General features: G+C 38.7%; 1 protein-coding gene across 1 annotated transcript in view; it reads right to left on the reverse strand.

Moving 5' to 3' along the window:
- SORCS2 (sortilin related VPS10 domain containing receptor 2) overlaps positions 1-26,231 on the reverse strand; it is a 797,231-nt gene that overhangs the window by 132,588 nt on the left and 638,412 nt on the right. The window contains exon 10 of the mRNA XM_027836375.1: positions 14,101-14,203. Within this exon, the coding sequence (XP_027692176.1) occupies positions 14,101-14,203 (103 nt within the window). The remainder of the gene's footprint in view (positions 1-14,100; positions 14,204-26,231) is intronic.

Here is a 26,231-nt window from a genome sequence, read left to right on the forward strand (position 1 = left end):
AGATAGATAGATAGATAGATAGATAGATAGATAGATAGATAGATAGAAAGAAGATAAATTCACAATGCTGGGGTCAATTATCTGGTAAAGAACCCCTTTACACTTAACCAGGCTGGCTAGCCCTTGGAAGACATATATATACATATACATACATATAGTCTTTCCCAGGCCCATATTTAAAGATTTTATAGCTTGTATCCACTGGCAAATAACACAGAATAATTTCCACACCAAGATGAAAACAGTGGAGGAGAATTTTAGTGGAGATACTGATTGGTTACCTTTGAAAAAAAATTAAACGCCCTAAAATTTTGCAAGAAAGTGAGACTATGCCATAAGTTTGATACAGCACATGACATATCACTCACTTGTCATACCACTAGTATGTATAGTGATGGAGAATGTATCCCTGTTACCTGAGCCTGACCCTAATTCCTCTTCATGTTCCCTCTTTCCCCCCATAGCTTGAATCACCAAACAACAAGTTTACCAAACACTGATCTAGAAGTCAGGACACTCAGATTATGGGCCTGGTTTGGTCACCAGGTGAATGAGGGTGGGTAAGTCACTTTTTCTTGATGACCCTTGTCTCCTTATCTGTAAGATGGGTTTATTAGAAAAGACAATCCATAAGGTTTCTACTAGCTCAAACATTTTGTGCTCTCTGCTCTAAAGTCCCTGTCAGTTTTCCTGTCTGGAAGTATATATTCTGCTTTAAATGGATACATTATTTGGATATATTAGTAACAACCTTTTTTCTCTCAGAGCTCCCATAGTTCTTGGTTATATAATTTATGAAAATATAGAACAGGTAATTTATGATTCTCTAATGTATTTATTTGTATTATTATTTATTGAAAACATTTATCCTATCACAAACCACATTATGTACATCTATCTCTGTTGTTGTCTTAAGCCTCAATTAAACTCATTGGGGAAGGGTGCCATCTAGTCTAAACTTTGTCAAGTGCTCCATCTATAGCAGGAGGTTAATAGACACTTGTTGTTTTATACTGTATTACATTCAATGAAAGATTAAATGCCTACCATATGTCAAGCAGCATGATAAGCTCTGGGGATGCAAAGAAAGAGCAGAACCATGATACCGTAATATGTCGTGTCGTAGAGAGACTATCTCAGGGTCACACAGCTAGTAAGTAGTGCTGCAAAATTACAATTCAAACCTGATCTTTAGTTCGATGCTTTCAAAAGCAAAACAAAAACAAAAAAACCTACCCTCTATGCTCTGAGTCTGTTTTAAGAACTGGTAGAGGAAATGAGATCCCACGCATGGTATGATTTAATTCTACTGGGCTCAAAAATCTCCCCTTGATTGTATATCATGGTGCCTGGATTCCTTTCAGTTCCTGAGATTTTTAGCCTTTCAAGTCCCCCTTGTCCTCCCTTTCTCCCCCCACGTCCCTTTAAAATGCAAATAGACTGGGGGGGAACACTTTAAATTTTTCTCCTAAAAATTCTCAGCAATTAATTGACAGGTGGGTATGAGCGTGACTGACAAAATGAATTGTGCAGGGATTCCTAACCTCTCTCCTCTGGCAGGTGAGAGAAGCCTTTGGACCCCTTTTTAGAATAATGTTTTAAAATGCATGAAATAAACTACCTAGGATTACAAGGAAAACCAAAAGTCAGTGAAAATAAAGATATATTTTTTTCCTCAAAGTTCAGGGACCCTCTGAAATCTATCCATGGACCCTCTTGGGGGTCTGGGGACCTCAAGTTAGGAAGCCCTGGTCTAGAGAAAAGTAAAGGGGTAGAAAACTCTGTTGCATGGGGATTGTCTTGGCAGGGGGCCTGATAGCTGTCTTCAAATATATGAAGGATTGTAATGGAAAAGAGGGATTTTGATTTTTCAGCCTGGCCTCAGAGGAAAGAGGTAGGGCCCTTGCTGGAAGTTAGAGAGAGTTCAATTTCAGCTCATTATAGAGAACTTCCTAACCCTGGGAGCTGTCTAAGACCTGACTGAGGCTGCCTGGGGAGATAGCGAGTTCCTGTCACAGATGAGGAAGAGACAGCAATGGTCTGGGGGCTCGGCCTTTTACAGGGCCAGGAGGGCTAGGGTTCACTGAGGTGGGAAGAAAAGAAGGATGGCAGGTGTGATAGAATGGAAAAGATTCCCCCAGGAACCGCAGAAGAGCTGTAATTTAAACAACAGAGAAGAAAGAAAAGGGGGAAGGATTTTACCCAGGAGGCATCCATTTCCTTCCATTGGAATGCAAAGAAAGGGGAAATCTCCCTGGACTCCTCTCTACCCACCTCCAGTAAAGTAGCAGAAGAGGAAGGGTTAAGATGAGTACGTGATTCCTCTTCATAGAGAGGTAACAGAGGGAGGCAGGCAGGCACCAGAGTGTTGACTAGCTATGAGGGGAAGTTGGGGTGGGGGTGGGGGTGGGATGCTGTTTCTGATCTCTCCCCAGTAGGAATTGGGAACAGGGTGTCAGGAAATCTGTGGTTTCCCAGAAAATAGCTGAAGTTCATCTATAAACTGCAGTCATATGAAGTTCCATCTATGAACAGCCATTCAGCCCCTATGACCATTAAGAAAAGAGCACAGTGTTCCTAACACAGTAATTCAATATAAAGCAGACGGGGGTAGAGGAAAGATAAGTGGCCCAGAAGTCCTTGCTTCACTATCCAGTTCTTCCATTTATTATCTGTGTAATCTTGAAGAGGTCTTTTTATTCCTATGAGCCACAGTTTTCTCATCTGTAAAATGGGAATAATGATTGCTATTCGAGAGCAATAGACAGATGTAGTTCAAGACCTGCCTCTGCCTCACAATGGCCTCATGACTCTGGATAAGGCACTCTTGGTGTTCTAGGCTCTGCTCTAAGACTATAAACATCAGAGAAGGCACCAACCTGAACTGGTAGAGGGAGTTTTCTCACGTGGGAGTTCCCTATAATTAGGAAATCACACAAGTCTGGCTCCTATCCATTATTTCATAGGTGAAACTGTTACAAGGCTCAAATAAGATAATATATGTGAAGTGATGTGTAATCATAAAGCAGGATATAAATAGTCATTTACTGTTATTACTTTTTTTATTATTTTGACCAGACCTGTAATTTCATCTGTGTATGGAGCTGCTGGTTAGGAATTTTCTCAACCAATGCACGATCAGCACCTTTTTTCCTCAACTTATAGTTTTCTAGAATTGTCCAGGGCGCTGAAAAGTTAAGCAATTTTCCTGGAATTAGCCGGCTATCCACTCTACCATGCATTTTTGCTATTATTATGTATTATGTACAATTATTATTATTATAAATGTTATGCCTTTAAGAGGAATTAAATCAATATGATAAGGACTCAGATTGTGCAGACCCCTGAAAGCAAGAGAAAAAAAGAGCTGTGACAAAGTGACAGGAGAGGGGGAACAAGTTTTAAGAATCACACTGCCCCCAAACTGTCAACACATTCATTTTACTGTTGTTACTCTGCATGGATAAGCCTTGTTCGATGACCAACAAGTTTGTATCTTATTGGAGTTATTGAACTCCATCCATATTACTATTCCCACTCTAGGTAAAGCCAGAAACCGAAAAGCAATTGCAGGTAAATCGAGGGATGGTTCTTTAGAGAGGAAGAAAGAAAAGTTGATTTCTCTATGTGTCTAATTATGGCAAGAAACATGATTTTGCGGGACACTTGGTCATCTTATTTTGTAAGCAACCACAATGATCACATGTGAAAAGAACACCATGATGTACCAATACGTGAAACTGAAGGTGTCACCCAAAATTCCCAGATCTTTTTCAGAGGAACTATTGTCTAGATATGCAATCAATTAAAACAAACAAACCACAGAACAAAATAACAAACCTGTGTAAGTTTCTGTTTATCCCCATCAAATCTCATATTTTTAGATTTATCCCAATGTTTTAGCCTTTAAAGGTCTTTTTGGTGTCAAAGGTGTCAAAGTAAAGAAAGTCAATGAAAAATTTGCATACTAACAGCCTAGAAGCTATAGGAATATACCCTAATAGTTGGTGGCCTCAGTGCAAAGGTAGGTTTTAGGGAGGGCAATAATCAGTTGGTTAGTCAATAAACATTTATTAAGTGATCACTGTGCTAAGTGCTGAGGACATAAATACAAATTAAAAAAATACAGTCCCTGCCCCCAGGGAACTTACAATTTAAAAGGGGAAGACAATATGCAAAAGGAAGCTGAAAAGATAGGGGGTGGGAGGAGGGAGAAGGTACCTATAGAGGCATGTCATTTGTCCTTCATTCCTTCTTGAAGAAGACCAGGACATCAGGAAGATGATGTCATGACTTGCAAGTAAATTGGATATAAGTGAGGCATGACTGGGCAAGGTCACTAGCCTCACTTTCTCCTTCAGAGTCATATGGGTCCAGTGGCCAGATATACATCAGGACTGGAGATAGCCCCACCATAGGGGCATGAGGGAAAAAGCAAAAGAAGTCCAAAAGGCATGCAGCTGGTAGGAAATGGGATACATCTGGGTGGTGCTTGGAATCAGGAAAACCTGCGTTCTAATCCGGCTTCAGACACTTACTAGCTGTGCAAGTCATGCATCCTCCCTTGGCCACAGTTTCCTCAACTGTAAAACAGAGGGTAATAACAGCACCCATCTCCCATGGTTGTTGTGAGGATCAAATGAGAAACTATCTGTGAAGTGCTTTGCACAGTGCCTGGCACATAGCAGGTGCTAAATAAATGTGTATTCCCTTCTGTTTCCCTTCTTCCTCATTATGGGGGGGGGGGAGTTTGGAGGGAGTAAGTAAGTATAAGAGGACAAATAATATTGTTGGAAAACAGTATTCCAAAACATTTTGGGATCAAGAAATGAAGAAGCCAAAGGTAAATAAATAACCCAGAAGTTTCCAGCCTGCACATCTACCATAATCACTTTATTTAAGAAATGGGAAAAAAATAAGTATATTTGAACGTATAGAATTCAGAGGTTATTGAGGTAATAGGGATTTAAGAATCTTCACGAGGTTAGGTCACAGATTGGTTAGAGTAAAGATCAAAACAATATTAAATTAGAAGAAAGGATCAAGCAGCTGAATGAATAGCAAAAGTAGAGGAAGGAAAAGATGGCGGGCTTGGTATGACAACTGGCTGAGCAGAGATTAACCCCAAAGCCTCTACATATAGAAGTGAAATGAGGATAACAAGTAGACGTGAAATGGGAAAAAAAAAAAGATTTGCCATAATATTTATAGTGATATCTTCAATAACCATATTGAAATCACCATCTTTGGACTCTACCACCTTAGTACTTGATACACCGTGTAATAAATTGGTAATAGAGGATGTATGGAAAGACATAAGGGATTATGCACAATACATAACAAGGCATAGAAGGGCTGTGATTTGCAGTACTGAAAAGAACAGTCACAGGGGCCCAGGTCCATGGAATTAAACAATTGAATTTGATTCAATATTTATTAAGCACCTACATGGGAAAGGTATTAGGCCAGGGTGCTAGAGATTAAATAGACATGAAAAAGCAGCAAATGAAACAATCCTTGTCCTCAAAGAATTTACATTTCACTCTGAAGTATCAAAGTTCAAATCTAGGCTCAGACAAATTGGTCACAAATTGGTCACATGACCCAGGGCAAGTCACCTAGCATCTGTCAGTCCCAGTTTCTTCCTCTGTAAAGTATGAATAATAAATAGTAAAGGTACCTACCTGCCATTGGTTGTTGTGAGGATAAAAATAAGATAATATTGGTAAACACTGTAAATTTTAAAGTCACAAATGCTAGTTGTTATCATTATTATTATAAACTTGTATGAGATTAAGCCAATATATTAAGGATTTAGAGTCCATAAACATTCATAAGGAAGGGGGAGGGGCAAGAAATCTCTTCATTTACACAAATCTGTTCTTCTGATATGAAAAAGGCATTTTGGGAGGAAGTCACTCATATTCTCACTAGATATCTCCAAACCTTGGCTCACTGGGAAGGATGTTTTGGCTGATTTCAAACAGACTGACCACAGTATATTTATGGTTTCAAATGAAAATCAGGTGAAAGAGGTAATTTCTTGCACTGGAGGCTCACGACAGGATTTCCCCCCATGCCTCTGGAATTCATTCCCACTTCCCTTCCCAATCCTGCCAAATCTGTTGGCCTTCTGGGCTGGGTTGGGCTCAGTCTCATTTTTGCAACCTAGACCTTGCCTTTGGCTTGCCAAGTGGGGAGTGGAGACGATGGAGAACTTTAAAGAGATGATTTGAAAAGTGGAGGAAGTGTCTCTACACTCATCCTTGGAGGCCTGGGTAGGGGAGGATGGGCTCTATCAACCCGTAATTGAGTAAGCCAGGTTAAACCGAGGCAGTGCAAGGGACCAAAACCACATGCCCTGAACTGGGCAAAGGCTTTCTCTGCGATCCCCAGAGCCGGCATCCCTGCATCTTTTACCACAGCAATCATAACAAACAACCTCCCCACACTGTGGAGGAGCAGACGTTGTAATACAAAACCAGCACAGGCTGACCCACGGAATGTTAAGTGCCGATTGAACCACTTTGCATGCAACCAGAGCGTCCAAGGTAGTCTTAATTAACAACCTAGATGTGTACAAGTGGGCGTTGGGCGCTCTGTGCTAGATGTATCAGGCCAGAAGGAGGCCAGGCACTGAATGAAAATCATCTCCAACTGGGGACTCACACTGAGAAGCAGATAGTGGGAGAGCTGGGACCAAAACTGAGGCTAAAAACCAATCGGAGCCAGAGTAGTGTGGCAAGAGCAATGCTCCTGGAGTCACAAGCCTTGGTTTCACATCTTTTTTTCTGTCACTTCACTATTTCTGTGTGACCTTGAGCAAGTAACTTAACCTTGGCCAGCTTCAATTTCTTCATCTGCAAAATGGAGGTGAAAATAACCTACCTCAGAGATCCTTTACATGAACTATAAAGCATTCTGTAAGCGTAAACTACTACTATCTTCTTGTTCAAACCCCTCATTTTCCACAAAAGAAAACTGAGGCCCAAAGTGATTAATATACTTCCCCAAAGGGCTTGAAGCAAGTTCTTTTTTTTTTTTAAATGTGGCTTCTTTATTTTTTCTATGATTTTCTTTTTCTTTTTTCTCAATTACATGTAAATAAAAATTTCTAACTTTCATTTTTTAAAATTTTGAGTTCTAAATTCTCTCCCTCCCTTTCTTTCTCCCTCCTTGAAAAGGCAAGCAATTTGATATAGATTATACATGTACAGTCATAAGCAAGTTCAAGAGTTCAAGACAACATACATTTATTAAACATTTACTATATACAAGGTAATATGGATTACTGAGTTGGACAGCTGGCTTTGGAATCAGGAACATCTGAATTCAAGACCTGCTTTTGATCCACATTGTCAATGATCTTGGGCAAATCACTTAACTTATTAGTACTCCAGGCAACTCTCAAAGACTATATAGATCCTGCCACCTGATTGAGAGAAGGGGTATTACTGGAAAATTTCTATGTCAGTGAAACCATAGCTCTTATCCAGAATGTGCAAGGCACTACGTGAATTCCTAGGGTTAGCTTTCACAACATGATTGTGAGGTCTTAAAAGAGAATTTGCTCTTTGGTTTATTGTATATACTGAAAGGAGAAAAAAATAAATGCAAGGACTACAAAATTTAAAAAAATGAAACAATTTCTGTCCTTTGGAAACTATGAAATTGCTAGGTTTTAGCAGACACAAATAAGTATAATACTAGCAAAATTGAGGGGGCATCCAATATTAATAAGAGGGAAAATCAGGGAAAGCTTCAAGGAGGGGATAACTCTGAAAAAAAAAACAGAGTCCTAGGGGGCAGAGATGAGAATGAAGAGTAGTTCAGATATGGGGTGAACTTGAAAAATGTATGGGGGAGGCAGCAGATGGAAAGTTGAATTTTGGGCTTAACTAGCTAGAATGTGGTGTTTTTGAAGGGGAAATATGGAATATGGTTGGCTATGCAGGTAACTAAATGGCACCATAGCTCATAGAGCACTGGACCTGGAGTCAGAAAGATTCATCTTCATGAGTTCAAATCTGGCCTCAGACACTTACTAGCTGTGTGACCCTGGGCAAGTCACTTCACTCTGCTTGCCACAGTTTCCTTATCTATAAAAAAAGAGCTGAAGAAGGAAATAGCAAACCACTTCAGTATCTTTGCCAAGAAACCCCCAAATGGGGTCTTGAAGAGTCAGACACCACTATAATGATTGAATAACATTAACATATAGGTAGGTGTTAGATTTTAGATAGCCTTAAAACCCAGGCTAAGGAGTCATTGGCAGAGCTGAGATTATAATTAGAGCCTCCAGACTCAGACCCAGCGTTCAGCCCACCACACCAGACTGCCCTCTACCTTTGAATATTTTCAGAGAAAAGCCCTTCAAAGGTTTGGCTATGAAAATAAAACAGATTTACATATCAAATTGATCTACATCACATGATTCTGCTCATAGAAGGATAAAGCTTTCTGTAAAGGTTAAAATGTAGCAGAAGTAAATGTGAAGGCAGAATCCTATGGTGGGCCTTTGAGGAGGGTAGTGGACTATTTGGAAAGGAGCTCTTGGTTGAGAATGATTAACAAGATTTTTATTCCTGCACAAATTATGTGATGATTCTCAAAGATTATTATTGTACTCTGGGATGGCTGAAATGGTCTTTTCATGATTTTAAACACTTGGGTTTCAAGTAATGGAAATTTTCAAATCTTGCTTTGGTGTTTTGGTTGATTATTTACAGTGTCCACATTAGCTCACCATTTAAAATTCAGGATCTTTTAGTCCTGAGGCAAAATGAGTTCTGTCTAAAATGTAAGCACTTTGTATACAGAGGTGGAAAAATTCAGAGGTCTGCGGTCATATTTAATATATTCTGCGGTTATACTTAATGTACGCGTCAGCTGGTTGATGAATCGTAAAGTGTTTTCAATAGTACTTTGATTGCTTGCTGAGTGGCTGTCTCTGAGCCTCAGTTTCCTCATTTCTAAAAGGAAGGGTTTGGGCTATATGATTTATTTTCTCTTTTTAAAATTTTATTTTAAAACAAACATTTGCATAACATTGCACATGAAACTGCAAATCTATTATGTACAACTTGCTGTTTCTTTTTAATATGGAATAAAGTTATCATGTAAAATTCCTTTTTTTCCCTTTTTTTCCCCTTTCATTCCCCCTTCCCCTTGCTCTAGAAATATGCTATACAATTTCCAAGAATCCTTCCTACTCTACAGATCCAGGAAAAGACTTCCTTATTCCTTTATCTCACTGATGTACTTTATCTCACTCTCCCTCCCTTCCCAAACTCACACCAGTTTATAAAATGATGAGATAGGATTACAGTTACCTAGAAGTGACAGAAAGCATGGAATGGTAGACTGAGCTAAGGAGGACCTTGGCAATTCTCTGGGATAACAACTGACTCGAGGCTCAGGTTCATGGGGTCACTGACATAGCTTGAAAGGATCTTAGAGGTCATTGAGACCAACCCCTTTATTTTACAGATGAGGAAACTGAGGCTCAGAGAGGAGAAAAGATTTGCCCAGGCACACACACAACTAGTAAGCAGTGGAGGCTCTGAATTCAAATCCTACCTCTGATATTTCCTGTCTGTGTCACCCCCTGGTTTAGTCACAAATCTCACCACTACCCAGGGCCTCAGTTTCTTCACCTATAAAATAAATGGGTTGGACTAGATACCCTTTGAGATTCCTTCTAGTTTTAGATCTATGAGCCTGTGAAACTCAAGATAAGTCACATAGGTAGTGAATGACTGAATCAACATTGGAACCCATTTTTTTTTATAACTAAGACCTTTGAACTCCTGGTCCTGTTATTTTTTTCATTGATGTGTCACAGGGACCCCCAAAGGCAAGTACATGAAAAGTTTTTAAGAAATGGCTCATTAGCTAGTTTTGCCTAAGAAGACCAAGGCTTCAGTTTCCTCATCTATAAAATGAGAGGGTTGGACTAAATGTCCTCCAAGGTCCTTTCAGTTTTAGATCTCTGATCCCATAATCCAGTTTCAGAAAAGAGCTTGAGCCTTCAAATGCTGCCATTGGCATATGAAACAGAGAGCTGACCTAAAAGCTAAGGAGACCTGGATTCAGATTCTTTCCTGACACACGTTGACTATACGATCCTGAGCAAGTCGATTAATCTTTCAGCGCTCTAGGCAACTCTATAAGAACAAAAGTTATAGAAAAAAAATGCTGGAAAGAGAGTTTCCTCATCAAGCAGTTCTCTATACTAATGAAATTACCAGTCTGGACCTATGCTTTGACCAGCATTAATTTGCCAATGCCAATTAATCAATTAAAAGATATTATAGAATGACTACTATGTGTAGGATATTGTGGAAGATACAATATAAGACCTAATGCTTATTTTTTAAGGCAGCCATGTTTCAGGGTAGGAAATACTATTGGTCTTAGAAATCAGAAATCTTGGGTTTGAACTCTGACTCACAGGTATGACTTTGGACAAGCCCCATCACTTTCCTAAGCCTCCGTTCCCTGTGATGTGGGTAGTACAAATCTCATTACCTTCACTTTATGAATGAGGAAACTGAGGCTCAAAGGTTACAATTGATTCAATTGTGTTTATACCAATAGAAAGCACAGACACAAGAGTTGAACTCAAGTTACCAGAGCACAGGTAAATGTGCTATCCACCATATCACATTGTTGCCTTGAGAACAGAACTAGGTTTTGTACTTCTTCATGTACTCCATGACACAAGTAGTGAGCATTCTTTCCTCTCTATCACAGTATCTCTTCACACTGGAATAGCAGGCCCTCAGATCAAAGAGGGCCTTGAATGCCAGTTGGAGATGAGCATTTTCACGGATAGAATTCAGCAGATTCCAAATTTCTGAATTACATCAGAATCACAAGCTTTCTTGTGATTATCAGTGTAATTCTTCTATGTCTGTGAGTTAAGTGGGTGAAGGGCATCATCACGACCCTGACCTAGAGACACCTAGGTCATGGAGGTGACCCAGTCCTAGGTTGTGATGTGTGGTTCAGCCAATATCTGGGGCCAGGATTACATGACCTTACATTATCAGATCACTCTGATATTTCCAAGTGATTACAAAGCACTGTTTCCTTAGATATGAAGATAAAAGCATTTGGATAGGTCATGAGGTCCCTTGGCTCTTTAAGAATGACTGCTGAGAATTTAAAACTCTCATTCACCCACATTTCTATTGGCATTTCCCTTCTTCATGAGCTGTCACAATTCCCCAGCATAGACGAACCAATGACTCATTCTCCTTTGTCTTTAAAGGACTTGATGTACTGTGATATAACAGGGAGGACACTGGCCTGCAAACTGGGGAACTTGCTACCTTGGAAAGAGTTTCTTTTCCTTTCTGGGATTTTTCATCTCTAAAATAATAGGGAGAGGAACTAGATGACCTTGAAGCTCCCCAACTTAAAATCTGTGATCCTATGATCCTCAATCCTCTTTTAATTCTGATGTTCTATGTTCCATGTTCCATGGGGCAGCTAGGTGGTACAGTGGACAGAGTGTTGGGCTTGGAGTCAGGAAGACCTGATTTCAAATTTAGCCTCAAACACTTATTATCTGTATGACTCTGATTGTTGTTGTGGTTCAATCGTTTCTGATTCTTCATGACCCCACTTGGAGTTTTCCTGGCAAAAATACAGATGAGGAAACTGAGGCAAACAGGGTTAAGTGACTTGCCCAGGGTCACACAGCTAATAAATTTCTGAGACCAGATTTGAATTCAGGTCTTCCTGACTCCATGCCTGGTGCTTTATCCACTAAGCCACCTAGCTGTCCCTGTGTGACTCTGGGCATGTCACTTAATTTCTGTTTGCTTCAGTTTCCTCAACTGTAAAAATGGGGATAATACAGCCCTTATCTCCCAAGGTTTTGTGACGATCAAATTAGATAATATTTGAAAAGTGCTTGCTTAGGACAGTATATGGCACATAGTAGGCATTGTATAAATGCTAGCTATGATGTTTATTTATTATTATTAAAAACTTTTCTATCTCTGACACTCTATTTTCTAAAGTTCCTTCCAGTTACAACACTCTATATTCTAAGATCTCTTTTGCCCATAACATTCTAATTTCTATGCTCTAAGACCCCTGTCAGCTCTGATATCCTACTGAATAGTCTAAGTTCTGACAGTCCATCTTCTAGGGACCTTCCCAGATCTGAACATCTATGTCAACCTGTGTGTATTTCTTTGGAACTCTAAACAAACAAAAGTCATTTTTGATAGGTTTGGATGAAATGATCTCTAAGTTGACTTCCAGTTCTAGGCTTCCACATATAAGGACTATATTAATGATACTGTCCCAAGCATCATGGAGACAATGCTATACAGGGTATGACTATAGGAGAAGAAAGATAATTTTAGGTACAATACCAGGAGTACAGAGCCTTTATAAGAAAGTAGAGGAATGCCTATTCCTTAAATGTAAGGCACTTCGGGCACATTCATGCTCCATAACAATTGGCAATAGAGAGAAGTCACCATGGTAATTATGGATTGTTTTTAGAAGATGTTTGGTATTTACAGTTTCCTGAAATAGCTCAAAACATTATAAACAACCACAGAATCATAACATATTTGAGCTGCAAGGGAATTTAGAACCAAATTAACCAAACTCAACAAATGTTTCATAAGCACCTACCAAGTGGAGGGTACCTTATGCTAGGTGTTAGAGTGGGCAAAAAATTGAGATAAGGCAGTCCCTGTCTTCATGGAGGTAACATTCTAGGTGGGGGATCTGGTACATACACAGATAGCTGTAATATACAGTAGTATTGAGTAGTGCATTAAAGTGATACAGAACCAAGGGGGAGCATCTTAAATTGGGTTTAAGGGATGGGTAGAGATTCAGCAGGGAAAAGGACAAAACATAGACTATGAGACTGAAAAGAGGCCTTCAAGATCGGAGTCCAAAATTCTAATTTTACAGATAATGAAGGTGAGTCCCAGGAAAGCGTTCAGACTTACTCAAAGTCACACGGCAATTATTTGAAGATATACCTTCTTGGCTTTCCATTTTACTTCTTCAGCTACTACATCTAAAATAAATCTTATTCTAAGTTTTATGTTTATATTATTATTATTATTATTATTATTATTATTATTATTATTATTATTAGGCAGTGGAGACAGTGCTAGATTTGGGGTCAGGAGATCTGGGTTTAAATTCTAACTCTTGACACTTCTGAGTTTCATGACTGTGAGTTATTACCATTACTATTAATAACAATAACACCAATAGTTTTTTCATATAGCACTTCAAGGTTTGCAAAGTGCTTATATATGTTATTTCACTCGATTCTCAGAACTCTGAGAGGTCGGTACTATTATTATTTGCATTTTACAAGTGAGGAAGTTGAGGCAAACAGAAGTTAAGTGACTTGCCCAGGGTCACACAGGTAGTAAGTGTCTGAAGTAGCATTTGAACTCAAATTTTCTTGCCACCAGTTCCAATCAATTCAGTGTTCCACCTAGTGGCCATCTCAGAACTTTAGCTTCCTCCTCTATAAAGTGGGGATTATCATACTCACATTACCTGCCTCACAGGGTCATTGTGAGAATGACATTTGGAAGCTTTGAAATGACATAAAGATGTTAGCAATTGTTATCATTTCATTTCTTTTTTCCCCCTTGCATATTTTGTGCCTTGTTCCTTTCTTATTGATATATCCATTGCTTGTTTTTTTATTGAACTTGCAGTAGAGAATCTCATTTCCTGACCACTGAGGGAATGATATTAATCCTTATTCTAGCATCCAAAAGCACCTCAGTGAATCAAGCATAAAGCTGAAGTCTTCTTATTTGCTGGCTGACTCCTTGCCTCCAGGTTTCTCCACTGGCAATTGCAATCCCTGACTGGCAATCTCTCAGCTAATCTTGGTGACAAATACTATGAGAAGATCTAATGTCCAGTCATGCAGTCCCTTCCATTTTATCTGCCAAAAATGGAGGGAGAGAGGGAGAGGGAGAAAGAGAGAGAGACAGAGAGAGACAGAGAGAGAGAAGGAAGGAAAGACAGATGAGAGAAAAAGGTGGTAGAGAAGAAGGAGGAGGAGAAGGGAAGGACCCTTTGGTTACTTACCTGCTCCCATGATCAGACCAGGTGCTGTGTCCTTAGTATGCACAGTGCCTGACACATATGGATTGTCTGCCCATCGGAGGTGAAGGTGAAGATGGCAGTCAGGCTTGGAAGAGAAGAAAATAAAAGAAAAGACTTAACTTTTGTGTAAGATCATGCTGCCATACCAAACCTTGTAATGACTAGAAAAAAGCCATTGATGATATTTACATAGACCTGTGATATTTGCAAAGCAAACTCATTTCAACCTCAAAAAAGATTATGAGGTAAATCATGAGGTATCATCACCATTTTACAGATGGTGAAACTGAGGCTGAGAGAGTTTCAATTACTTGTCCATAGTCACACAGCTAGTAAGTATCAGAGGCAGTATTTGAACCCATGTTTCTTGATCCAGTGCCCTCACCACTCTACCATGCTATCCATGAAGTTGATAATAATGATAACACACCTACTTCAATACTTAAGTGATCTGCAATTTCTTTTTTTTTTTTTAATTTTTTTTTTGGCTAGGCAATGGGGTTAAGTGACTTGCCCAGGGTCACACAGCTAGTAAGTGTTATGTGTCTGAGACTGGATTTGAACTCAGGTCCTCCTGAATCCATGGCTGGTGCTCTATCCACTGCGCCACCTAGCTGCCCCCAAAGAGTAGTATGATCTGCAATTTCATCAGCTATGGGTGCTCCCTTCCCCAAAGCAGATTAAAATCCCTCCAGTTTAGTAAAAGGTTTAAAGAGCTGCTGTTGCTAAATTAAATCCATTTCCTGGTGGCCAAGTCTTCTGCTGCTTAGCCTCCTTATGCTTAGCTAGACTGGTCTTCAAATAAAAGACATGTTCCATCACTTGGCCCATCCCTAAAGCCTTTCCAATATGGAAGGACTTAACAGAGCTAAGGCTATACCTGCACTGACTGTGAGAACCCACTGTTGAGGTTCACAGAATCATAAACTGAGAGTTGGAAAGGACTTTAGAGGCCAGTGAGTTCACTCCCCTCATTTTCATTTAAATTTTCTCCCCTTCTCTCTCCTCCCCCCTTCCCAAGATGGCATATAATCTGATATAGGCTCTACTTATATGTATAAGTAATACATATATGTATATATATATACATTAAGCATATTTTCCCATTGGTCATGATGTAAAGAAGAATTAGAACTGACGGGAGGAACCACGACAATGAAGAAATAAAACAAAACAACAAAAGAAAAGGAGAGCAGATAGTATGCTTCCATGTACATTCAGATTCTGTGGAAGTTTTTCTGTGGATGTGGAGAGCATTTTCTATTATGAGTCTTTTGGGGCTGTCTTAGATCCTCGTCTTGTGGAGAAGAGCTAAGTCTATCAAAGTCGGTCATCACACAAGGTGGCTGTCACTGTTCAATGTTCCCCTGGTTCTGCTCACTTCACTCAGCATCAGTTCATGTAAGTCTTTCCAGGTTTTTCCAAAGTCTGCCTGCTCATCATTTCTTACAGCACAATAGTACTTCATTACATCCATATACAACAACTTGTTCAGCCATTCCCCAATTGATGGGCATCCCTTCAATTTCAAGTTATTTGGCATCACAAAAAGAGCTGTTATAAATATTTTTGTACATGTGGGTCCTTTCCCATTTTTATGATTTCTTTGGGATACAGTCCTCGAAGTGGTATTGCTGGGTCAAAGGGTATGTACAATTTCATAGCCCTTTGGGCATAGTTCCAAATTGCTCTCCAGAATGGTCGGGTCAGTTCACAACTTCATCAACAATGCATTAGCGTTCCAGTTTTTTCCCATATTGGCCAGCATTTATCATTTACCTGTTTTGTCATGTTATCCAATCTGATAGGTGTTATGTGGTACCTCATAGTCATTTTGATTTGCATTTCTCTAATCAATAGTGATTTCGAGCATCTTTTTAAAGAAGAGATTTTCAGAATTATTTTGAGATCCTGAAGGCAGAGCTCCATAAAGGTTTCATGTGTAGATTGTGTCCTATCAATATTTTGATTAAAAATATACTGAATTTGTAATTAGAAGACTTGAGTTTGAACCCTGGCTATGCTCACTTGTGTGGACCAAATCTGTGTAGGACAACCCACTTAACTTATCTGGGCCTCATGTGTGAAATGAAAGGATTGGGTATGATGATCTCTAAGGCTCCTTCTATCTATAATGTTGTACTCTAGATTCTGAAGTCCATTCCAGCTCTAACACCGCATACTATGATCCAACATCCCTCCTACTCAGACATCTATATTCTCTGTTTGAGGGTCCCTTCTAGCTTGGACATTCTATATTCTTTTTCCAAAGTTTCTTCCTAACTCTAACATTCTATGTTCTTTGTCCTAAGTTTCTTCCCAGTTCTGACATTTAATGATCTTATGAAATCTACTGCTTATATATAGAGGGTTAATAATTCACCGACAACCTTTTTTCTTAGATGTTAATTCTCCTAGTGATCTTATATATAAAACTACTTTTCATATATTTGAATAGGCCATTCCTTAGTCACTCTGTGAGAAACAAAACTGTGATTTATAACATTTCTAAGATGTGAAAGTTCTTGGATAGACCTGTAAGTTTCCTACTGCGGTTAGTTCTCTTTTTACAGAAACATAGAAGCCAAGAAACATCACCATTAGGATATGAGAGAGGCCTTTGTCCTTCTGGAAATTACCAAATTTTGATTGTCTTTGTAGTTCCAGTGCTCAGCACAGTGCCTGGCACATAGTAATTGGTTAATACTTACTGACCGACTGAGTACAAAGGAAACCAATTATACTGAAATACAGTTCATACACACACACACACACACACACACACACACACACACACACGTATATATATGTGTGTGTATCTATATTTATGTATATTTGTATATATGTATATATACATGCATACTTGCATGTATTAAACAAGTCCACAGATCTCTGGTTAATTATTCCTGCCTTAGACAGATTCAACTAGGACTCAGGACACTGTTTCTAGCCCTGGCTATTCCACAGTCACTGGGCTCAGGCAAATCATTTGACTCTCTCTGCCTCATTTTCTTCATCAGCAAAAAGGATTATAATACCCACCTTAATAAGTACACAAGTCTCTGTGGGAATAAAAAGGGGATGATATTTAGAAAAAATTTCTGGGCCAAAAAAAGTCATTAAAATGTAGAGAACTATTAATATGATCATCATTCTAATCTTTCACCTAAGTTGCCTTTGGTGACTTATTATGACCTGGAAGTTCTTCAAGCCCATTCCAGCAAAAAGATGAGTTTTTACAGGTCCTACCAAGCTGGAAAGTTTTTTATAGATGAACATGGAAATTGACTGGGACTCTCAGAGAACTAACATAGCTAAATATGAAAAGACTGACCATAGGGCAATGATTTTCTTCCTTCCTTCCTTCCTTCCTTCCTTCCTTCCTTCCTTAACAGCAAAGTTATTGTTGCTTAGTCGTTTTAATCATTGTCCGACTCTTCATGACTCCATTTGGGGTTTTCATGGCAGAGATACTGAAATGGTTTCTCCAGTTCATTTTACAGATGAGAAGACTGAGGCAAACAGTTACGTGACTTGTCCAGGATCACACAGCTAGTAAATGTCCGAGGCCAGATTTGAACTCAGGAAGATGAGTCTTGTTAACTTCAGGCTCAGCATTATATCCACTATACTACGTAGCTGTCCCAAAGCAATGAGTAATGTACAAAAAAAGCATTAGTTTTGGAGGCAGAGGACCTGGATTCAAATTCCAGGATTTAAGGACTTGAATTCTTCTACTTCCTCTCTTCTTCTACTTAATATTTTGGTCAAGTCATCCCTTGCTGTTCTAAATCGTCTGATTCTCTAAATGCATGAAGACTGTTCACTAAGGCCTGGAGGGAATGCTGATTATTGATTAACTTGTTGTTAATTGAGTTTTGTTAAATTGCTGGTAATTTATTAAATCACAGTATCTTGAAGTGTAGGAGATTATCATCATTCACATAGTAATGTTATCTCATGGTTGGTTCATTTTTTCTTACCCTAGAACACTATTCTCAGCCTCACGGAGAGAGCACATTGTTACTATTTTGTGTACACACACACACATGTATATATATACACACACACATACACACATATATGTGTATATATACATACATATATGTATATATGCATATATACATATGTATTAGTAGCGTATATGCTGTAATTATATGTATGTTATATACAGTATATATTTTACTTATATATCCAGTTTATATATACTAATATATAATATATATTATATATTATACTATATATCTACTAATATACTATATATCTACTAATACTATATATCTACTAATAATATAATAGTAGCTATATATACACACATACACTATATATATATACATATATATAAAATAGATATATTTTGGGGGGGAGGGGGAAGGATAGAGGAAGGAAGGATATTGGAGTACAATCTCTCCTACAATATAACTACTCTTTGGCAGTTTATAGTCTCAGACAGTTGCCTGGGGCACTGAGAGTTTCAGAAAATGAGAGGATCGTAGATTTAGAGTTAGCGAGTACTTTGGAAGCCATCAATTCCACCCCTACCCTTCATTTTACAGATGAGGAAAATGAGTCACAGAGAGGTCAAGTGACTTTCCCATAGTCATATAGCTTGGTATATGTCAGAAGTAATACTTGGGCACTGGTTTTTTTGACTCCAATACTAGCTAAGTTATTCTGCCTCTTGCCATAAAGTAAAAATTTGATAAATCATGTATTGATTATACAAATAAGAAAAGGAAAGTGTTGTAAACCTCATTCTTCACTCTTGACCATTTTGGTGGTTCTAAGACTGGTTTTTGAGAGTAGATTCAGAAAACTGGCTGGCTGCATTCTTGGTGCATTCCTTTCTTCTTTCTCAATCCTGATCTCCCTCTCTCTTACCCTCCCACCTTTGAAACTTCCTCCCCAAACACCCAAAAAACAGCAGAAAGTGGCCCTGAACCAGCACAGAGAGGTCTGTGTTGAAATCTCAATTTACAAAATTCATTCCCAGAGGGTCTCCAAACCCAGCTTGTATCCACAGAGCTCAGAGTACAGCAAGGGAAGTGATTGTTCCCACATGTTGGTGCTCCCCTTTGTTGGGAGCACAGAGAGCTTATGGGATCTGCCCCAGGTCACACAGTAAAGGCAAATAACAAGAAATGCCAGTCAGTGTTCATGTCCTTCTGCTAAACCATCCACTTAATATTGAGGGGGTAAAGAGCTTTTTCTAACCCAGAAAAATGGTACAAAATTACATCACAGGCTGAAATCTTTATCAGTGTTTCCACATCAATGACAACACTTATCTTCCCTCCCTTCATCCTCCCTCCTTTGTTCCTTCTCTTCCTCTCTCCTTCCTCTCTCCTTCTTCCTCTTTCCTTCCTTCCTTCCTTCCTTCCTTCCTTCCTTCCTTCCTTCCTTCCTTCCTTCCTTCCTTCCTTCCCTCTCTCCCTCCTTCCCTTCCCTTCTATGTTCATTCTCATCTACAGAACTATTGGATACTGTCAAGATCAAAAATCTAAAAATTAAAATACAAATTATTATGACAATAAAAAGGGAGAACTCTTTTAACACACTAATGTGGATACACAGGGAGTTCATTAAGCAACTTACAGTTTCAAAAAGACAATAATCTGAACAAAAAAAAAAAACAAAAAACAAAAGACTCCGGCTGGGTTCTCAAGCATATCCTTTATGTGGTGGGTAGAGCTTCAAAACAAGTACCATATTAGAATTGTATATAGGAATATATCTGAAAATCCTTCTCATTACAGGCTTTACTACAACACTGACCCTCTGCCCTTGAGGATAGTACCAAGCTAGTACTACCACAGGACACTGGATACCCAGGGGAAGCTTATGTAAATATCTTTCTAGTTACTTTCCTGATTATTACCATACTTGAAGAAACTCAGAGAAATGTGTACGTCAGAGAAATTTCTTCTTGTTAACCTCAAATAACATAGCAGCACTCGTTCTAAACTCCAGGAGCTCATCTATATCTGTATCCATTTGTTCATCTCTCTCTCTCTCTTTCTCTCCCTCTTCCCTTCTCTGTCTGTCTCAGCATAATCATCTCTACTTATCTGTGGCATCTTTAAAATTTGAGAGAAATTATTATTAAATAAGAAATTATTGGGGAGATCCCTGACCTTTCCCAAAAATTTACCCCACCTACACTATTTTACCTAGGTGGAATTGTCGTTCCACCCAACTAGAAAACTTTACAAAGAATTTAATCTAAGGTGAATTCCAGCCCATTGTGTTCTACTCTGGCAGGTTTGGGGAGGGGTGGTGGTGGTGGTAGTGGTGTAGATCCTGTGTCTAGTCTAAGACTGAGCATGATTTGAAAGTAAATGCCATAATCAAAGTCACATCCCCCAGTCCCTCATTAGAATAGGTCTACTTCTCATTATAATATTCATTCTCATTAACTGTTAACCAGTCAGAGTTGATTGCCACACTCTTCCAAGGGCATGTAAGCATTGAGTGGGTTCCATGAGGAGTCTTTTGCATTCAAGAGTGTCACTGACTTTTATTAATTATATGCTAGCATGATTAATAAAGTAATTAATTATCCAGAAACTCTCTCTCAAACTTTTTATATGTCACTAATTCAAATGCTTCTACTCTACTTATGTTACAATGCTAGGAACTTAGTGCTCTATAAGCCTCAAAGTGCTATTGAAATAAAAATTGTTACTATTTTATTTCAAATAATCATTTAACAATGCATTTTTCAAGTTTCAGAAGTGGAGTGTCAGAGTTAATTAGCAGGGCAGTTATTAATTACAATTGACATAATTGTCTGAGTAAATTGTTTATTATTACTTAACAAATATTTTACTATTTTAAAAGAATATAAATTGAGATAGCTGAGCTGGATGACCTTGGAGATCTAATTCTAAATCCTTTAAATCTAGACATAACTTCTATTTGCAGGGTTTTTGCTAATAAGAAGCAAAATGAAAGGTTTGCAAAGCACTTGACATATATGACATATCTTTAATATAATTTCATTTGACCATCCCAACAACCCACTGCAGTTGGCAGAGATGATGACTCTAATTTTATGTATGAGGAAAAAGAGGCCTTAAGGCCTTGAGTGATTTTTTTTTTAAGATAAACAAGCTAATACGTGGCAGAATAAAAATTTGAAGCTAGGTCTTCTAATTCAGTGTGCTTGCCACCGCACCAATCACAGATGGCCAATTTTCAAAGAATTGGGATGTAATAAAATATACTTGGCACCAAATGACACCAAATGTAATTGAATCTTTCTTTGATGATTGAGAAGGCATTTCAAAATCTTGAATTGCCTCAGGTCATCATTATGAACAATTATCAATTGTACCAGAGAGGCTGAGAAGTGCCAGTCAGTCGAGCTACAGTTGATTAAATAACTGACTAACAGAATTTAGCTTGTATATTTGAGTGTGAATATAAGTTTCTCATTAAAGAAGAAATAATACTGAAAGGAAAGAAGTCCCTTCAAGCACTTCTCCAGTTATCCAAAGTTGGAAAGAATATCTTTGATGCCTTACAGAACAAAATGAAGCCCTATTCTTTAAATATTTCCTTGTGTCTTTCGATCCAGCCGCATGGTTACTCTTGGGCTGTTGGAGCTGTTTCCAATTTCTGAGTTCTGATGATTAAGGGTATCCCACTGTTTCCTCCACAGTGGAGAGGAACACAGCAAGGCCTTCCAAAGTGTCAGACTCCAAAATTGGATACAGCTCAACAGCCTAGAAGTACTGCATTAAAAAATGATTAACTGCCTCTGAGAGTGAGGAGCTGAATTGAAGCAACTCACAAGTATTCATGATCAGGGAGGACAAAGAAAATATGGATAAATAGGTGGTAATGTAGCAATACAGAAATGTTATTCTGTTCCCATCTTCCATTAGAACCTTCTACCAGCTGTGAACAATTATGCCATAGGATTCAAATTTTGAAAGCTGGAGGGCTTCTTACTGATTATCAAATTCAACTCCTTATTCAATGAATGAGAAACTAAGGCCCAAAGAGAGGAAATGCCTTGTCCAAGGTCATCACACAGTTAGCGAATGGCAAATCAGGGATTAGAACCAAGATTTACTGATTTCAAGGCCTCCAGATCCCTTTCTCAACACCATCAAATCCAAATCACTTAGCTCATTGCTCCAGCTCCTCCACAATCTGGTCTCAATTTACCTTTCCAGCCTTATCACCCACTATACCGTTCTACATATTCTAATCTCTTAATATTTCTTGTGTCTTGGACCTCTTTTAATTTCTGGTGAGACCTATCAGCCCTTTCTCAAAATCACATTTTGATTTTTTGTTATTTTAAATTAAAAACTGAAGAAAATGTTAAATTTGAGTTAGTAATTAGTGAAAATAAAGATGCATATTTTCCCCATATAAGTTCACCAGCTTCCTGAAATTTATTCATGGACCCCTTCGGAATCTGTAGACCTCAGGATAATACTCTAGGCCAGATACTTCACTCATTTATTTTCTTAATGTGCCTTACTCCATCACCCTTGCTCATAGTGCTATTGTTCCACACACCCTCCCATCCCAGAGCTTGGAATGACAATTCTCCTCAATTTTAACTATTCTCTAAGATAGAGATCAACCCCCACTTCCTCTCCAAAACCTCCCTTGACCAGCCTGACTTGGAGTGTAAAGTGAGAGGGTGATTGGGGGGGAGGCCTCAATAATCTTTAAAGCTTAGCCAGTTCGAACATGCTACATTCAAAATTCTAAAGTCCTTCCAGCTCTAACATCCTATGTTCCAAAGTCCCTTCCAGCTCTTACATTCTATGTTCTAAGGTCCCTTCCATGTAAAATAGGACTATATCTGCATTACTATGTTGAGGATATTGACAAGGTAACATGCATTTTACAGAAAGGAGGGTACTGTTTAATAGAACTGAGGTTTTGTTTTGTTTTTTTTTCTGCCTGGAGGAGACACTGGGGAGAATGATAGCTATCTTTTAAGTATTTGAAGGACTGTCTTGTGGGAGATGAATTCTCTTGTTCTTAACCCTAGAGGGAAGAAGTAGGAAAAATAATTTACTAATAATTAGAGTTATCTAAAAGTGGAATGGAATGTCTCAAGAGGTAGAGAGTTTTCTCTCCTTGGAGGTCTGAGTTTAGATTAGTACTTTGGGAGAATATTGTGAAGGGGATTTATGTTCAAGAAGAGGTTGAAACTGATGGGTTCTGAAGTCTTTTCTAGTTCAGTTATTCTATGTTCTAAGGTCCCTTCCGGCTCCAAAATTCTATAGCTCCTCCTGAATGCAATAGAACTTACTATCTCTAATCACTTATTTAGCTCATCCTATGTTGCCTTTTACCATTAGTGATATTTTCACATGGGTAAATATGAGCTCCTTTAGTGCAGATTCATTTTTGTCCTTGTATTCCCCAGAGTCTAGCAAATTGCCTGGAACTTAGCATGTACTTAATAAATGCTCATTGATTCTATATTTTTGTCTCACCTTCCTGGATTGATTTTTGAATTCCACTGTATCTCTCTAACCTCTAGGTGAGATGCTAAAGTTAAGAGATCCCATGGGTCAAGTATGCTAGCATACTCCACCCACCTTGGTTCATTCCACCCACTCCGTCTTCCTATGCTAAAGATAAGACATGGAGGTAAGGAGTGGAAATAAGGAGAGAGGAGAGGTCTGAACAATTCCCAAACTGACGAATAAGTAATTTGTTGTATAGGCGTAATCATTAACATTGCTCATGAGTGAAGCAAAAGTCACTAGACGGCATTAATAGTAAGGCTGCTTAAGGAGAAAATGATGAAGTGAACATTTAAGACACTCTCTGATAAGCCTGAAAAATAGAATCACAGATTCATAGAATCTCAGAGTGGGAAGAGACCACAGAGTCCACCTACCTAACCTGTACCAAAAAGGGACCTTAGAATTTAGAATGTCAGAGCTGAAAGGGCCTTTCAAACATAGACAATTAGATCTAGAAAAGACATTCAACAATGGCAATAGAAAACATTTTAGTTGAAAGGAACCTTTAGAAATCATCACCTAATTTGACATTCTTATTTTACAGATTGGAAACTGAGGCCTAGAGTGTGGAAAAGTGACTTTCTTAGAGATAATTATGTAAACTATTTTGCAAACCTTAAAGGGCTACATAAATGCCAGCTATCAGTAGCAGAGACAGGTTTTAAGCTGAGTTCAATTGACACCAACCACAGGGTTCATTTCAATACAACAAGATGCTGAATAATGAGAGGTGGTTTTCACTTGAAATTCAGTTCCTATTGGAGGTAATTATTACTAAATTGGAATGTCAGAGTTCTCAGTTGGCTTTCCTTCTCAATACTATTTTTATCTTGGTATCATTTTACAATGATATATTATCTTTCCTGTGAGAAGTACAAAATACTTTATATAATTTATTCATTAAATAGACCTTAGTATCTATAATAAAATTCAGTGTAGGAAACAGAAGACATCAGAAAAAAAACCACTTAAATACACTAGAACTTCCATTTGCAGATTAGGAAACTGAGGCTCAGGCAGGATATAATGATTTGTGTAAGGTCTCATAGCTAGTAATTGAGAGAACAGGGATATGAATACATCTCCTGATTCCTGATTCAAGGCTCTTACCACTACTGCACACTTTTTAACTATGTTGGTTCTTTCTTCAAAATTCCTCAAGGGTTTCCAATTGCTTATGGGATAAAGTCCAAATTTGTCAGCCCGGCATTTTAGGCCCTTCATAATCTGTCTATACTCTACTTCACTGGTGTCAAATTAACATAGAAACAAGGTTCACTAAACTTTACATAAGGGTTCCTAAGGGCCACATATTAACTTAGAAAACACGTAACATACAGCATTCCTCAGTGTTGTTTTGTCTGCAATGCTGGGAGCCCCATGTTTGACACCTCCTCTCTACTGTACACAATCCTCCTTTGCCTGACTTACACTTTAGCCCAACAAGACTATTCATTCTACTGAACACATCTCTCACTTTTCTACTTCTGTGCTTTCTTACATTCCTTCTTATTCCTGGAGCCCCACCCCTTGATCACTCTACCCCTTTCTCTCTCACCTCCATTGATGAAATCCTGCTCAAGTTCAACTCAATTTCCTTCATCCATTCAGCAGTGGTCTCTCCCTCTTCTAAACTGTCATACCATCCTATTTGTCTCACTTCAATGTCCCTAACTCTATTTTATTTTGCACTGAAGCCATATACCTGTATCTATGGCTTATCTCTCCTCCTAGATCTTAAGTGCTTTGAGGGCTGGGGGCATTTTGACTCTCTGGAAAGAAATAAAATCCTGCCTCTGCTACTGAATCTGGGATGAAAGTCCTGCCTTTGCCTTCTGTGCAACCTTGGGCAAGTTACTTTCCCTTTCTAGGACTTATTTTCACCTTCCACCAAATAAACAGCTTCTATTTTCATGATCTCTAAGGCTTCTTCCAGCTTGAAAAGCTATGAGCCTGAGAAAGAATCCTGCACAGGATTTTGTGTGGAGTTGGTGTTGGCCTTGTTTGTGGGGAAGATGATATATGGCTTAGTTTCCCCCATTCTGACCCTATCAACCAGGGTATCATTTGCTGCTCTGCTATGGGAGTATTTAATCTTAGTAAGTTTGATTTACTACCGAAGCGTAGAATAATTACTAACATTCTGTCTCCTGTAATTATTCGACTACTGGGCCCTTTCACCATACAAAGGTCAGGGAAAGCCCTAGGCAAAAATCGTTAGTCTTCAGGAGCTCACACACACACACCTCACACACTCACACACAGAAGGATTCCCTATCCTTCTGTTGCCCTTTCTTCTCTCCCTAGGCACACAGGGTCCTGATACTAGCCATGACAGCCAAGTTCTCTTCCTGTACTTGTGGCCCACACTGGGTCTACACTCCTTGGTTTTGCTCTATGCTCGGGACTAGTCATATCCCTTAGTTCCTATTCTGTTAAATCAGGGCGCTACTCTCTACTAATTTGCTGATAGCTGAGAATGTTTTAATGTGCTTCCTTTCAGAGAATGTTTTTGTATTTTAGAGAACGATGGAATTTCACTAGGATTCTACTTCAATTCTCTCACCGTGGGGTAACAGGGATCCTGGGTTCTCAAAGGCTACATTA

Source organism: Vombatus ursinus, unplaced genomic scaffold, assembly GCF_900497805.2.
Source record: "Vombatus ursinus unplaced genomic scaffold, bare-nosed wombat genome assembly UNPS02014818.1, whole genome shotgun sequence".
In the NCBI taxonomy this organism is placed as follows: Eukaryota; Metazoa; Chordata; class Mammalia; order Diprotodontia; family Vombatidae; genus Vombatus; species Vombatus ursinus.